Source organism: Ipomoea triloba, chromosome 1 (genome assembly GCF_003576645.1).
Source record: "Ipomoea triloba cultivar NCNSP0323 chromosome 1, ASM357664v1".
Taxonomy (NCBI): Eukaryota; Viridiplantae; Streptophyta; class Magnoliopsida; order Solanales; family Convolvulaceae; genus Ipomoea; species Ipomoea triloba.
The window spans coordinates 28237137-28253915 of NC_044916.1; the positions used below are offsets into that span (position 1 = coordinate 28237137).

General features: G+C 35.4%; 2 protein-coding genes across 2 annotated transcripts; one reads left to right on the plus strand and one right to left on the minus strand.

The window, feature by feature from the left end:
* Positions 1–3313: 3313 nt before the first annotated feature.
* Positions 3314–9632, plus strand: LOC115996975. Its single transcript, XM_031236425.1, has 16 exons — positions 3314–3546; positions 3877–4279; positions 4409–4586; positions 4674–4813; positions 5270–5705; positions 5826–6071; positions 6199–6299; positions 6498–6642; positions 6725–6793; positions 6895–6940; positions 7116–7504; positions 8001–8080; positions 8339–8474; positions 8607–8799; positions 8964–9046; positions 9171–9632. The coding sequence occupies exons 1-16, from the start codon at positions 3456–3458 to the stop codon at positions 9291–9293; spliced, it is 2859 nt and encodes a 952-aa protein (XP_031092285.1). The 5' UTR covers positions 3314–3455; the 3' UTR covers positions 9294–9632.
* On the minus strand, positions 9597–11863 carry LOC116011902 (pentatricopeptide repeat-containing protein At1g11290, chloroplastic-like). Its single transcript, XM_031251332.1, has one exon. It carries the CDS (start codon positions 11861–11863, stop codon positions 9695–9697), a length of 2169 nt encoding a protein of 722 aa, XP_031107192.1. The 3' UTR covers positions 9597–9694.
* Between the last annotated feature and the right edge of the window lie 4916 nt (positions 11864–16779).

A 16779-nucleotide genomic window follows, 5' to 3' on the forward strand; every position in this document is an offset into this window, starting at 1 on the left:
ATATATATATATATATATATATATATATATATATATATATATATATATATATATATATATAAAATTTTATTAAGATGGGGAAGGGGAAGGGAAGATGCATGGAGGATGGCTGCGGCTACGGTGGCCGGTGGACGGCGGTGGAAAGCGGAGGTGCGTTGAGGGTGGACGGCCGGACGGAGAGAAGAGAGAAGGTGAAGGCGGCGAAGGGAAGAGAGGAAGAAGATGGCGGCAGTGGTGAGGGAGGAAGAAGAATGAAGAAAGAAAAAAGAGAGGCAGGCTACGGAGAGAAGAGGAAGCTGACCGGGAAGAGAGCAGGTGCCGCCTCTGCTAACCCGCTAAGCAAGCGGAGACGGCAATCGCCGGAAAAAATGGAAGAACGCCCAATGTCCATACTTGTTAGATTACTATAAGACTTTTGAAGAGATAAAGAAGCAAAATTTAAATTCATCTGACAAAGACTACCAAGGACATTAAATGTTGCAGATCAAGCTAGGAAGAGCTATTAGATCAAGTGCACATTCAAAATTTGAATTTTCACAACGTGCAAATAACTTTTTCAAGTTATAAATATCCAAGCAGACTTGACGACAACAAGAACACGGATAATTACAACTACGAAAGTAAGAAAAATCAAGAGTGCAAGTATTGAGCCAAAATCGAAAGAATTCAAGTATGAGAGAATGAAAAATATTTTATTTGTGAAAATATCTCTACTGAGTGTAGAAAGAAGGGAGAGTAGCAAAGAGATTGTGAAATCTTAGGGAGTGTGGTTTTGTACGAGACACTCAGGAAAATTAAGGGCAGCTTTGTGCGAGATACTCGGAGTTGAGTGTAGCTTTGTGCGAGACACTCGGTGAAGTGCTTTGATAGCACTTGGAGAATAACTATTTGTATCTAAGTGAACGAGATAGTGAATTTCTTGCTTTGAGTGAAATGAGAAGAGTAGATTAGGAATATTACACGGCATCTGAATCACTATAAATCTCTCTCTACTTTACTTTACTTGCAGTACTTTCATTCTTGCATTCTTATCTGAACTAACTCATTTACTATTTCACTTTATCTATCTAGACTTTATCATCTGGGTTTTCGTGACTTCACATGTGCATGCAGTATACATTATATATTTGATTTATTCTTTATTATCTTGCTAATTATTTAGAAACCCTTTGCATACTGATTGAATCAATCTATTCATATGGGTTTATTTGTTCCCACATATGCATGTGCACCAAATTTCATATATACTTATTATTTGAGTTATTTCAAGTGTTTCTTACGTGTTGTATGCAAATTATCTCTTCATATTTACGTGATTTAATTTATAGCACTTTACCGTTAGTTTACTTCCGATGGTGCATTTCAAGTTGAATTTATTCATTTGAATTATATTTGTTAAAGTGTTATAATATTTTAAAATTGTTGAAAAATATATTCGCCATCCCCCTCTAGACTTTTCCCACCCTATTGGGACCAACAAGCTAGTTTAACAGCTCTTCAATTTTCATATTCTAATTTATAGTTTTTCAGGTTTTAGTTACATTTTCAACTAAATTTGCCAACATAGCCTATATGTCTATAAATAAATTAAAGCCACATAACATGATAATTGCATATATCACATGTTAACTGCATACACATAATATGTGTCTGCAGTTATCATATAATTATTTGTCTGTAATTAACATATTATGTGTATATATAGTAGTTATCGTGTTATGTATATGTAGTTAACATGTTTTTTTTTTATAATAATAATAAACCTTCATTAAATATTAGAAACAAGTACAACAAGGTTCAATGGAATGTAAAGCCATTCCATACAATCTGACATAGAACTAAATTTTCTAGCTAAGCTAATAAAACTTAGATTCGCAGACTGTGTTACAAGAGAGTTTTGATCCTTATAGGACCTTAAAACTTTTGTCAACTGATTGATGGCCTTGCAGAATGTGTACAAGTTGACATCTGGATGGAGCAACTTGCAAACCCCCTGAGTCTTTTTCTTCTTACTGAAGTCCATTGACATTTTTCCCAACTGAAGGTACGTATCCAGCCTTGTGTTTTTGACTGGATCATCAGTGGGTATCCTCCCAATTGAACTGATGTTCATGAGAGACATTCCATTGTCATCTACTTCGATCAGGATGAGTATCACACTAGCCATGACCATATGTATCTTTGAAGCACTCCAACAACGAACCTCGTAAACTAACGAGAAGGAAATTTATAAACTGCAATAAATGTATAATAGTTGGTCTAATAAACGGGATTCTTTATTGAATACTTCTCGTGCTAGGGTGTGTGTTCAATTTCTACTATGATGAGCGTTCGGATTTGAATTGGACTTCTTGTGCACAAAAGTAATTTAGGATGTATTTGGTAACCCGAAAAATGATTTTCAGAAATCATTTTTCGGGATTTTGGTGTTTGGCAACCTCCAAAAAATGCGGCCAACGGAAATCATTTTTTGTTGACCAAGGAAAATCAAGTCTTTTTTCTAGACTTTGAAAACCAGTCCGTCGAAGCTCTGGTTTCCGGTAGAAACCAATGCAGGCGTCGTTTTTTTTCTTTTTAAATATAAATATTATTATTTTATATATTTTGTATTTTAAATACAATAAAAATTATATAATTATACCATGCTCATTTTCACTCATTTTCTGAAAAATGAACTAAACACAGAAAATGAAACTGTTTTATGAAAAATGACTCATTTTTCAAAATTAATTTTCTTGCTTTCTAAACACACCCTTAATGTTGAATCTCAAAACCTCATATTCATGGACCCAATATATGGTCGGGACATTTGTTATACCATGGGCTATTTGTGTACCTAGGTTCTATCATATACCTACAGTTAATAATTTATGTATTTGTAGTTATTATTTTATGTGTTTGTAGTTAATATATTATGTTTTTAATTTATTTATAAGCACATAAACAATTGATTACAACTTACAAGTATAGAATATGTCAATTACAATACTTAATTTAAAAATTATTGGTCGATTGTATAATACTATAATTTGCCATGGTCAAGGCTATAAAAAAATATCTTTCTAAATAGTCCGTAAATAACTTCCGTCAGTAAAATATAACGGCCGCAACTGCCTCTACTCCCAACAAGGTGGCAACGACGATTTTCTTTCCCTCGTTTTTTACTTTTCTCTCTCCACCGCACAGCGCCGCTAACTCGAAATTATATTCGATCAATCATGAATAATCGATAAATTTTTGGATTCTAATTTTGAATTTAAGCCCAAAATTTCACTTGTAAAAAGTTGTAACATTTTCCGCGCAATCAATCAGATCAGTGGCTTGCGAGTTATCTTCCTGGGCATTCATGCATTTGTTGTTGTTTCCGTTCAAAATTTATCGTCTTTGATGCTAGATTCGAAATTTTTGAACTGTAAAATCGAGAAATTCTAGGGTTTCACGGTGTATTAACGCACATGGGGACTCTGCAAGATCTGATCGAAGAAGCAAAGGTTCGAACGGTATGGTGGGCTCTCTGTATATTCGCAGTTTGCTACTTCATAACGCGTAAGTTTAAAATTCTTGTTCTTCATTTTTTGACGTTTTACATAAACGAACGTTGTTATCTTGCTGCAGATATCATTGACATTGCTTTATTTCTGTGTTTTTACGAATTATATAATGTTATTTCGTGTTTGATCTTTGCATCCTTCAGAAATGAGTAATTTTAAATTATTACAATGCTGCTTAGAGCACAATTATGGTTTTATCTGCTTGTGTTTACATTTTAAGAGGAGTGTAAAGTTTTGGCTTTTAAAGGATTGCATAATGCATCTATATAGTTAGTTTTCATCGAAAATTTGCAGTTCCTTTCTAAATATCCTCTCTTGATTGCAGACACTAGCAAATCAATGTGGATGAATGTGCCGATTGCAGTGTTGCTGGTGTCTGTGTTACGGCTACTATTGAATGAGGTGGAGTTTCATTGGAAACCTCAAAAGGTTAGACCATACACATACTTGTCACACTTGGAAAAGAAGCAACTATCTGTGAATGATTCCCGTCTTTCTACATCACTGCCCCCACTGAAATGGAAGAGGAAGATTGATGCACCACTTGTAGAAGCCGCGATGGAGGACTTTGTGAACAAGCTTTTGCATGATTATGTAATAGATTTGTGGTATTCTGATATTACGCCTGACAAGGAAGCACCTGAACTAATATATCGAGTAATTATGGATGCCCTTGCTGAGATATCTCAAAGAGTGAAAGAAATTAACCTTGTTGACCTGTTGACAAGGTATCATTTATTCCAGGCTATCCTGCTGTAAAAACATATCGGCTTAATTTTTCCTTCAAAGTGGCAGAACTTATGCATTAGGGATAGTTAAATTCTTGATACTAAACCCAATGTGTTCCAATTATTAAGGGATATAGTTGACCTGATAGGCGATCATCTGGACCTTTTCCGAAAAAGCCAGGCTGCTATTGGCAGGGATGTAATGGCGACACTGTCTTCTGAAGAGAGGGATGAGAGATTGAAGCACCATTTATTGGTCTCCAAAGAACTTCACCCAGCTCTGATATCGGCAGAGTGTGAGTACAAGGTGTGAGTGGAGTGTTCTCACGAAGATATTTCATTTACTCGAATTTCATTTTATTTTAGGATATCAATTAATGCTTCAGTGAAATAGGTTCTTCAGCGGCTCATCAGTGGAGTCCTAGCTATAGTTCTAAGACCAAAGGAAGCTCAATGTCCTTTGGTTCGATGCATTGCTCGAGAAATTGTAACTTGTTTGGTAATGCAACCTATATTGAACTTTGCCAGTCCATGGTGAGCTATCTTTTTACTATGTATTCTTGTTGAAATTTATGTTTGTTATGCTCTCCATATATATAAATAGTTGAAGATTGGGCGTTACCCTCATTTGAATTATTTCACAGTTAAAAGTACTTTCTTGTGTTTACTTCTTAATATTAGAATGTTTAATTATGAATCTTCAATTTTTATACTCCATATTTGAGGTCTTGTTTGAAATTTTATTATTTCATTGCAAATTATAAGTAACTATTCTATTACGAGAAGTCCTCTGGAGCACCAGATACCTATTCTTCTAATGTCTGAATGAGATTCTATAATTCCTAATGACTGCAATGAATTAAAGCACTCTCCCATTTCTCTTAATTGTCACATGGAGTTAGAATAAAAATATTTCTCCTTATTCTTGGTTTCATTCATCTATACTGCCTACCCCTTTTCAATCATTATAGTCAATTGCCATTCTTGCAGGTACATCAATGAGTTGATCGAATATATTTTTGCAGCGATTAAGGATTTTATCAAAGATATCGCAACCAATGTAGAGGGCCATGATCATGATCATGCAGAAAATGTACAGAGTAGTGATTCTTCGTTCACAATGACTGCATCTGATGTTTCAGGAAACTCCATGCCTAATTTAATTCAAGACGAGCATCCACGATCCGCTGAATGGGCCCGTGCCCTTGAAGCAGCAACTCTTAAAAGAACAGAAGTTCTAATGCCTGAAAACCTTGAGAATATGTGGACAATAGGGAGAAACTATAAGAAAAAACTCAAGAAGTATGCTTCTATTGAGTCTCAAGATCCTGGAGAATTCGTTTCTTTGGGTGATGCAAAAAATATAGTAAAGGAAATAGCAACTCAGGAGGATGAAATATTTCCAGAAAAGGATGATAAGTCTCTGGTAAAATTTTGTTCAAGGCCTAATCACTATTCTGCACCTAGTGGTCTCAGTACTTATTTCTTATATTCATCTTTACATATGAACACGGAGCTAGCTTCTAAAACAGGTCCTTGAATGCAGGAAGCTGAAGATGCTGGCGCCATTATAAGCCCTGAAAGCAAAACTAAGTTTAAGAGATTTAATAGCACCTCCGATTTGAATATCCTATTAGAGATGGAAGATCAGTTGGCTAGCAAAGGTGAACCTACTATATCACAACTTAATAATGCAGACGTTGGGAGGAATACTGAAGAACATAGCAACACTAGTGCATCAGAAATGATGTTACACAGTGACAAACATCAAATTCCAAAGCTCAAGTGCCGGGTATGAAAATTATTTTACCTCTTGTCCTCGTACTCTTGTATTATATGTTATAGGTTCAATAAGTTGGGCCATGGTTAATAAGCAATTGCTTTAACAGATATATATTAATTGAGGCTTTCTCTAACAGGTTATAGGAGCATTTTTTGAGAAACTAGGTTCACAATCATTTGCAGTTTACTCAATTGCAGTGACTGATATTGATAATAACACTCGGTTCGTGAAGAGAAGGTCGTGTTCTCATCTTCATCTTCTGTTACTAGCCATAACATTATTAGTCAGTTAGATCTTTCTGCTTTTGGTAAAATTGGAACTTTGAACTACTTTACATTCATTTACAAAAAGGGTTCCTATGATATGATGTTAACATTGCTTGGTTATCCTCTGACATTATTCATTGATTTCTATCACTTACTGCTGTCTTAGCAGATACAGGAACTTTGAGAGATTGCATCGACACCTGAAGGAAATTCCGAATTACACCTTACATTTGCCTCCTAAAAGGATTTTTTCTTCAAGCACAGAAGATGCTTTTGTTCATCAGCGTTGTATTCTGCTTGACAAGTATTTGCAAGTATATTTCACACTGCTCTTTTTTAATTTGTGATGTGCAGTTTTCTATTTTTAGCTGCCTTCATAGGCTTCTCTTTTACCAGGATCTTTTGTCCATTGCTAATGTTGCCGAGCAACATGAAGTGTGGGATTTTCTAAGTACTTCCTCAAAGGTGTGTAGGTCACGTAATTTTGTTTTGTTTCTGGAGACAGATTTAATTTTATAAACTCAGGTTGATTTAAGAAGACTAACTTTTGGGTTATATGGATGAAGAGCTACTCGTTTGGAAAGTCTCCGTCAGTGATGAAAACTTTGGCAGGTAATTGGCTTCTTTCTTGGCTTATCTTCATTATGCTTTATACAAGGGCTGAGTACTATAATTCAATGCTTTCATTTCTTATTGTATAATTGTATCACTTTCTTGGTCAGTTTCTTTGTTTTCATCTATGATAACCCATGTTATCTCTATTATTATTTTACTTTCAATAAAACAGTTAAAGTGGATGATGCTGTGGATGATATAGTACGCCAATTTAAAGGAGTCTCTGATGGTTTAGTGAGGAAAGTTGTTAGCTCCCCTTCTGCTGCTTATACTCCACTTGCAGGCAAAACTTTTGCCTGGAACGATGATGAGATCAATAAACTTTCATTCAAGCAAAACACTTCAGAACCGTTGAGCAGTTTGTCTGATAAAGATGATGGCGATAAAGATGGAGGGTCCAGCCCACAAACCAATGAATGGCATTCCGACAATGAAGTCAACTCAAAAGAGTTACCCCATCAAGCAATAAAACATGAACCTGTCAGTGCTAGTGGATGTCCTGAAGCAAATTTTGCAATTGTCTCAGGTCAACAAGAGGGACCGCTTGTGGCTCCCCCAGAGGTATTTACCATTTTCAACATCCCTAGTCCCTTGAAAATGAACTTTCTACCAATAGGATTCTGATTATGCTCTCGATTATCTTCATAGCCTATTACTTGAGTTAGGCGTGAAATGAGTATGAGGTGCAGGCATCAATCCTTTTCATTTAGATACTACAACATGTGACTGGATATATAATTATATTTCACAAGCGGATAGTTCTGATGATTGTTTATTGTGTTCCTGAGTAAACTCCCCCTAAAGTCTCTTATTAAGTATATAGTATTTCTAATAATTAAGTGATTAAAATGACTAAAGGGATTTGCAATACAGATGAAGCAGAAATAATGGCTTGTGCAATTATCATTTCTTGTAAGATAATAAGTGTGGTGATAGTATCATTTCTGAGTAATATCCATGAAAAAGTATACAGCCAGCTGCAGGTATTATTTCTCATTTGTTCAATCATGGGGTTTCATCTATATTTACTCTGCTGCTTGCTGAATTTTCCTTGCAGTGGAGTCCTCCAAATCTAAGTGTGCCTATTCTGAATTTAGTAGACAACGTATTTCAACTTACAAAAAGAGGTTGGTTAAGGTAAACCTGCTACTTTTTTATCACGTGCATTTTCGGTTTTGATAATGAAACATGTGACTTGATTTTCCTAAGTAGTACCATCCTTCTCTGCTCTATTTTCTTTTATATCCTGCATTTCTGCACTGCACTAGTTTTTTTTCCAACTTAACAGAGGCAAACTGATGGACTGAAGCAAGTCCATGGATATGCATACTCTTGCTATTATATGTAGAGCTTCATGGAGTGTCTTATTGTACAACTTGTTATGTGTTCTTGCAGAAGACAAGTGTTTTGGATATCAAAGCAAATATTGCAGTTGATGATGGAAGACGCTATTGATGACTGGCTGTTGAGGCAAATTCATTGGATCCGGAGAGAGGAGGTCATTGCCCAAGGAATACGATGGCTCCAAGATGTAAATGTCTTTGCTAATCATCTTTTTCTTTACCAAAAGCAGTTCAATTGAAACCCAAGATTTTAAGCTCCAAACTTGTAACTCACAGGATTTGAAATAATCATACTGTTGCTGTTAATGACTTGTTTCCAGATTCTTTGGCCTGATGGCACTTTCTTCCTCAAAGCAACCACTCAAAGTGAAAAGAATGATGGTCAATCAAATCAACAACAATATGGGCAGCCGACGAGACAGTTTCCAATGAGTCAGACATCTAAAGGAGGATCTTTTGAGCAACAGCTTGAGGCTGCTCGCAGAGCTAGTAATGTAAAAAACATCCTTTTCAGTGAGTTCTCTATCTTATTCTGGAATCCCATCCCCCCCTTCTATTCTTGAAATGGAGGCCGTTTGAATAGCTGCAGTCTGCAGACCATCTCCTTTGTATGCATCTTGCATCTTGAGTTACTAGTTGTTTTACATGGCTCAAAATCGTGATCTTACTCATTCCAGATAGTGCCCCTAGTGCTTTAGTCCGCTTGATTGGGCAAAAGCAGTACAGACGTTGTGCTCGAGATATATACTATTTCCTTCAGGTATGACCTTGCCATCATCTGATTCCTAGTATCCACAGACCTATTACTATTTGGTTGAACAACAAGTTCTTGTCTTTTTGAATTCCTCGGGACTGACTACCGTTAACTGCCTTGTGAGTTGCAGTCTACTATATGCTTAAAGCAAGTAGCATTTGCAATTCTTGAACTTGTGCTAGTGTCCATCTTTCCAGAGTTACGGGATGTTGTGAAGGATATCCATGAACAGATGCGCTCTCAACCTGCGTAAGGATTAGAGTTTTATTTCTCCTCAGGTGATGATAAAACCAAGAAAAGTAATGCAATCAGCTACAGGATGAGCTACTGAAAGCAGTGGCTTGACCAGCTAACTCTTTTCTTAGGCCAGAAATAGGAATTTTGAAATGTGTGAAGATTCTTTCTTGGACGTGAGAATAGCGCTTGCCCAACGTGCTCACGTTTTGTACAGAATGTAAATTAGAGCGCGCATTGACATGTGTAGGAAACACATTCTTTTGCATACTCTTTTGACAGCTGCGCTCTGCATGCTCAACTCAAAATATGCAACTCCATTCTTTATTCATATACTTCCCAAGTATTGTTTTGTAAATACATGAGTTAATTTTTGTAATTTAAAGGCTTTAGATTGTGTTGGACTTAGCCAATCTGTGTTTACCAGAAGTCTCTGCATGAACAGATGCCATCTTGAAACATATGGAAGAAATTTGCATCCTTAATAATCAGCTTTCTTCCAAAAACCTTGGAGATGAACTTGCTTGCAGAGTGGCAATCGTTGCAGGTGCGCAGGTTTTTTGTTACCCTTAACATTGTACCTGGCTTTGTTCTCATCAATCCTAAAGCAATAGCTAACTTCTCACTATGGTGATACAGTATGTCCTTTTTAACAAAATCTGGTACATCCTGAAACACACAGTTCATGTCAGCAACATAACCTTCTGCTTCTATTTTCAAGATTACACCCTTCAGAAACTCAGAGATCTCTGGATATAGAGGATGATCCTTCTCACTTGCCATAAACCTGTATACTTCTCCATTTATCTCGATCAAACTCAGACCGGGGTCTTTCTTCAGGTTTTTGGATCTGAGCAATAATCTTGTCAGCTTTACACCCTCTTGATTCCCCAGAAAGGCATGCATATTCGACAGCAGTACATAATACCCTGCATCATCTGGATTCAGCTCAAAAAGCCTCTCTGAAATCTTAATCCCCAGTTCAATATTTCCATGAGCCTTGCAGGCACCAAGTAATGCGCCATAAACCTCAACACCGGGCTGCAAATGTATTTCGCTAATGATGGAGTAGGCATCGTTCAATCGGCCTGCACGCCCAAGAAGGCCTACAACACACGCGTAGTGCTTCTGATTAGGAACAACGTCCCAACTTTCAACCATACTGTTGAAAATCTTGAGCCCTTTGTCGACCATCCCAGCTTGACTACAAGCACACAAGACAGACACCAAGGTCGAGTCATTTGGAGCAATGCCTGCACTCTCCATCTTCATGAAGAGCTCAATCGCATCGTTACCATACCCGTGCATCGCAGTGCCAGCAATCATGGCATTCCAGCACGCGACATCCTTTCTGCTCATTGCTCCAAAAAATCTTTTTGCATCATCCAAGTTTGCACAGTTGGCATACATGCTTATAATGGCTGATCCTAGGAATACATCGGCTTCACAGCCAGTTTTAACGGCTAGTGCATGTACTCCCCTGCCCTGTTGAAGTGCTCCCCAACAGCTGCAGCATGAAATGATGCTTGTCAAACAAACAGAATCCAGCACTATTTCCTCTACACCCATCATCATGTTAAAATATTGAATGGTCTTGTTCCAGTTTCCAATTCTTGAGAAGCCTGTCAACATCAATGTCCAAGCAACTACATCCCTCTTAGACATTTCAAGAAATAAACAATGAGCATCACCAATACAGCCAAGGTTTATATACATATCCATTAAAGCAGTCTTAACAAGATCATCCTCACATCCAAGTCTAACTGCTAAAGCATGGACTCCACTCATTATTTGCATATTTCCTGCAATTGAAGAAGCTGATATTAAGCTCATGATTGTTAGGGCATCCGCGGAAATCCTCTCCCTTCTCATCAAACTAAACAGTTGAATCGCTTCCACACCAAATCCATTATCTGAATAAGCAGAAAGCATTGCATTCCAGGAAACGCTATTCCTTTCAGACATATTATCAAATATGTGTCTGGCACTAATTGGCCGCCCCATTTTTGAGTACATGTCAACCAATGCTGTTTCCACATATACATTCTTTCCAAAATTTTGCCTAATCCAATAACAATGTACCGATTTCCCCGTAAGAGTCAATCCCAATTCCCCAAAAGCTGGCAAAGTACTCGAAATCGTAATCTCATTAGGCCTCAACCCATACATAATCATCTCAAGAAAAGTCTCAGTAGCTTCAACAAAATGACCATTTTTTACGAACCCGGAGATCAATATTGTCCAAGAAACCAAATTTTTACCCACAACTCGAGAAAACAGTTTCTGGGCATCCGCTAGAAGTCCACAACGAACATACGAGTTCAATAAGCTATTGCATAGGAAAATGTTCCGGCAAAGACCTGATGTCACTAGGCTGGCATGGATTTCTTGAATATGCTTTCGCCGCTTGAGCAGTTTCAGCGTTGAAGCATATGAATGCTCGTTAGAGTTGGAATCGCGTGAAACTTGGAAATTTAAGAGGGTTCTATTTTGGCGCGAAGTGCAACGGTTAGTAACCGGAGCAAGTCGGTTCATCCTCTCTCGGTTTGCTTGGGCATCAGCGGCAGTCAAGAATTCAAGGGAATTCATCACTTAAATTGGTGAATTGTAAGATTTTATTTTTTATGTATTAATTTAAATTTATTGATTGTAATTTTTTTTTGAAAGAATATTGATTGTAATTTTTAAGTTTGTGACTTACACTACTTTTAATTTTCTTTTAATTTTCAAAATTGTAAGCTTCTAATAATCAAGTAATAAACAATTACTCCGTATAAAAATATTTTCATAGCTTCAACAGTCGCCTCCACTGAGGCTCAAACCCACTTCCCTTCATGTGGGAGTGTAAACCGGGTGCTATTAAACCACAAAGTCTTTTGCTATTAAAATATTTAATACAATTAAAATGTTATACTCAAAATTAAAATTTAAAAAGTATAAATTATAATTCATAGACTTAAACACTCTTTTAAAAATTATTAAATTAAATTTTTTTAATAAACTACACGATGTTTTGGTCAGAGGGAATTACAATTTCATTCCCATTTAATTCCCACCTAATTCGCTAAGCATATTGTGCTTAAATGGCATATAGTGACTCTTCCTTGTGCTAATATATTATTCTTTGACTTCCCTTTTTGTATGTTATTTAAAACTTTATATGCTATAACTATTCAAAATTTGCATTCTTTATATGCAACAACTCTAACAATTTGTGAATTAATTTGTCAATTATTATAAATAATAATAATAATAACAACAACAACAATGAGTATTTTGAACATTATACTACTTATTCCCTTTCAATTCCTATGTATACCAAACATTGGAATTGAAATTTTCAGTAATTTTATTCATGCAAACCAAACACTGGAATTTAAACTTCACTTTATTCCCGCATTATTCTTTCCCCATGGAATTGTAATTCTTTTCCGACCTAATTCTTTTTCTCCAACCAAACGCCCCGTTAAAGTGGGTTGAGTTTGAAATCTAAAAATATGGGATGTAGAACAAAATCCATATTCTAACTTGGGTTGTGATTCACTCTGAACAAGTATAGTGGTATTTGGGATAAACAAAAATACATTTTGTTTTTTTTTGTTTTTTTTTTTTTATCATCCTCAGGGATTCGGGGTTTGGTTAGCCAAACAAGATCTAGACATAAGCTTTAAACAATTTATGGAAGCTAAGCAAGTAATAAAAAGAATGAGACAGCTTAAACATTGGAATAAAAATAATGATAAAAAATTAGGGATTGGAACGGATGCTATTGGTTTGATGTCATGGATAAAGAGATTGAGAGCTAGAAGCTTCATCATCAGGTTAAAGACTACCAACTCCAAATTGATCATTGTGAGTCATGACGCTACCAATCCTCCTCAATCCCTTCAACACTCCATTGATCCATGGCATCAAACTCTATGTTGGCACAAACTCCATCGGGTTCAACACTACCAACACAAAACATCCCACTAGAACAAGAACCATAGGTTGAGTTTCAACCCTTAGATGAAATAAATATCAAAGCGGCATCAAAAGACAATAAACACCACTATCCGACTCCTAAGCTACTCTACTCATTCATAATATAGAGATTAAACACAAGAACATTCATTAACAATATAATCCAACAATATATTAAGCAAATGATAAAGGAAATCACTTTAATAAACTAAAATCCAACAAGATAGAGTAAATAAACACAATAACAATCCAAAATATGCAAGAGTAACAAAGCTAGAGCAATAGAATAACTAAAGAAGATAGAAAATATCATAAATTGCAATTTTCCTTATTGCTACAGTGCACTATGGTGGCTCTCTAGCCTCTCTTTGCCAAAAGGAGAAAAAGATCTACTTATAGTAGCATCCCATGGTTTCAGCACACGAGCCCCACACAAGTGCACCGGCATGGCACGAGCACGAAGTGCTTGTACAGAAAACAAGGCGCGTCAGTGAACTATGCATGGGCGTACCACCGCCCGTGTGTGGTTTTGTCTACACACAGCGTCCTTTCTGGTTTCGATCTTTTCGCACGTTTTCTTCCAGTTTTGCTTCCATGCTCTTTTTTAATGTATTTTTGCTCCAAAATAATCAACTTCTATTTTCTTTTTTCATTTTCCTTCCTTCAAAGTGTATTTGAGTCATTCCGAGCACAAAACACTCTTTTTATTCCAAAAACCCAAATAAACTCTTCAAAATAAGTGTAAAAAGGAATAAGAATGAGGTGAAAATATGATTAAAAAAAATAAGTGTAATCTGGCACAAGAAGTGCACATTAGTGTTGAGCCCATGTAGGCCTGGGTCAGGCTAGAGCTGTCAAAACGGACTAGCCCGGCCCGTTTTCTGACGGGCCGATCTATTTTTCCACGGGTTGGGATTTGGCCAACCCAACCCGTGTAGGACGGGCTGACGGGCTAAACGGGCCAGCCCGTTAATTTTTTTTTTAAATTTTTTTTTTATGTTTTTGGATGAATATTACTAAAATTATTTCATTTTGTATAAGTTGAGTATTGAACCCCTCACCTCTTAGTTAATAACAAAGACCATTTCCAACCAAGCACATCAAACCTTTTAAACAAATATTATGTATGTTTATATATATACAGATTATACACACACTATACACAGTACACATACATACACACATATATATAATTACATTCTAATTATATAAATAAACTTTATATTAATATTTATATAAAGACTAGTTTTTCTTATGCGCGATGCGCAAAAAATAGGTGCCCAATATTAGTATTTTGTATTAAAATTTTAAATTTATTTAAATTTTAATATAGTAAATAATAATAATAATAATAATAATAATAGTAATAATAATAATAATAAATTATGTATAATTAGATATTTATATTTTAAAAAAATAACTAACATACAACTGTAATATTTAATGTGTATATATTATTATTATTATTATTATTATTATTATTATTATTATTATTATTATTATTATTATTATTGAAGAAGATAAGAAAATATATGGTGGATGCATGTGCATAGTAACAATAGTGGAAAAGATAACAGAAGTTATAACGGTAGTGGTATATTTGTCCAAAATATTATGTAGTACAACTTTAATAACATAATGTACAAAAAAACTTAACGAAAAAAATGGACATAAATGAGGGGTATAACCTTCATTCACATTTATTATGTTTTTAGATACAATTAATTGTATTAATTAATACTAGTAATAAATTTAATATAAATAAATTAATAAATTTTATATTATTAATATATAATATATTAATTTATTTATATTAAATTTATTATTAGTATTAATGAATGCAATTAATTGTATCTTTGTAGTACTCATATAAATATACAATTAATTGCATTCATTAATACTAATAATAAATTTAATATAAATAAATTAATATATTATATATTAATATTAATATAAAGATACAATTAAATGTATTAATTAATACTTGTAATAAATTTAATATAAATAAATTATATATAATGCTTGAATGATCTAAATAAATATATCTTTATATAAAGATGTTTAACAAAGGTCCTTTGTATAGTTCGTTTAAATAATGGTAAGTTACGTGAAAGGTAAAGAGTTTAAATTTTGTTAGCAACAATATTTTAAAATATTAATACAATACCACATTTACACAATATATTTGAGGGTGGGGGTGGGAACACGGGCTATACGGGTTGGCCCGTTTAACCCACGGGCTATACGGGTTGGCCCGTTTAACCCACGGGCCAATCCGTATAACCCGTGTTCCCACCCGGGTTATACGGGTCGGGTCAAATACGGGACGAGTTGGGATTTCTTCGACCTAACCCGTCCAAAAGCACCGGTAAATGGGCCCAACCCGACGAGTTGGGCCCGTTTTGACATCTCTAGGCCATGCCAACAGTTATAACATAAATAAGTCTTCTATGCTTTAGATTGTTCGATATATTGAAATTATGTTATGTTTTGAGTCAGATCATTCTCATGGGATGGACTTACACGACATGACCCACTTGATATCGACATGTGAGCTTGCTTCCTTTTGAGTGAGATCATTATCATCAATAGCATCCGTTACGATATCTAGCTTCGATTTCTACAGTAGCTCAATATCATTTAGAAAACCAAATCAAACTTTCTTACTCAATAAAAGAAAGATGAGGTGAAGAAGATGAAGAAGCAAAACCTCTAATCCATTGATGGAAACAACTAGTACCTTAATCAGGTTGGCACAAGAAGTGCACATTAGTGTTGAGCCCATGTAGGCCTAGGTCAGGCCAAGCCAATAGTCATAACATAAATAGTCTTCTATGCTTTAGATTGTTCGATATATTGAAATTATGTTATGTTTTGAGTAAGATCATTCTCATAGGCTGGATCTACACGACATGACCCACTTGATATCGACATGTGAGCTTGCTTCCTTTTGAGTGAGATCATTATCATCAATATCATTCGTTACGATATCTAGCTTCGATTTCTACAGTAGTTCAATATCATCTAAAAAACCACATCAAACTTTCTTACTCAATAAAAGAAAGATGAGGTGAAGAAGAAGAAGAAGCAAAACCTCTGATCCATTGATTGAAACAACTAGCACCTTAATCAAGTTGGCACAAGAAGTGCACATTAGTGTTGAGCCCATGTAGGCCTAGGTCAGGCCAAGCCAATAGTCATAACATAAATAGTCTTCTATGCTTTAGATTGTTCGATATATTGAAATTATGTTATGTTTTGAGTCAGATCATTCTCATGGGCTGGACTTACACGACATGACCCACTTGATATCGACATGTGAGCTTGCTTCCTTTTGAGTGAGATCATTATCATCAATAGCATCTGTTACAATATCTAACTTTGATTTCTACAGTAGTTCAATATCATCTAGAAAACCACATCAAACTTTCTTACTCAATAAAAGAAAGATGAGGTGAAGAAGAAGAAGCAAAACCTCTAATCCACTGATGGAAACAACTAGCATATAAAAGAGAAGTTTACTAAAGTGGAGAATTAGAGGA

Excerpts from the sequence above, each read along its gene's own strand:
- LOC115996975 (XM_031236425.1), top strand. The coding sequence starts at position 3,456 with ATGGGGACTCTGCAAGATCTGATCGAAGAAGCAAAGGTTCGAACGGTA. Across the intron at positions 4,587-4,673 it reads CGGCAGAGTGTGAGTACAAG|GTTCTTCAGCGGCTCATCAG; the intron begins GTGTGAGTGGAG and ends TCAGTGAAATAG. Across the intron at positions 6,941-7,115 it reads AGTGATGAAAACTTTGGCAG|TTAAAGTGGATGATGCTGTG; the intron begins GTAATTGGCTTC and ends TCAATAAAACAG.
- LOC116011902 (XM_031251332.1), bottom strand. The coding sequence starts at position 11,863 with ATGAATTCCCTTGAATTCTTGACTGCCGCTGATGCCCAAGCAAACCGA.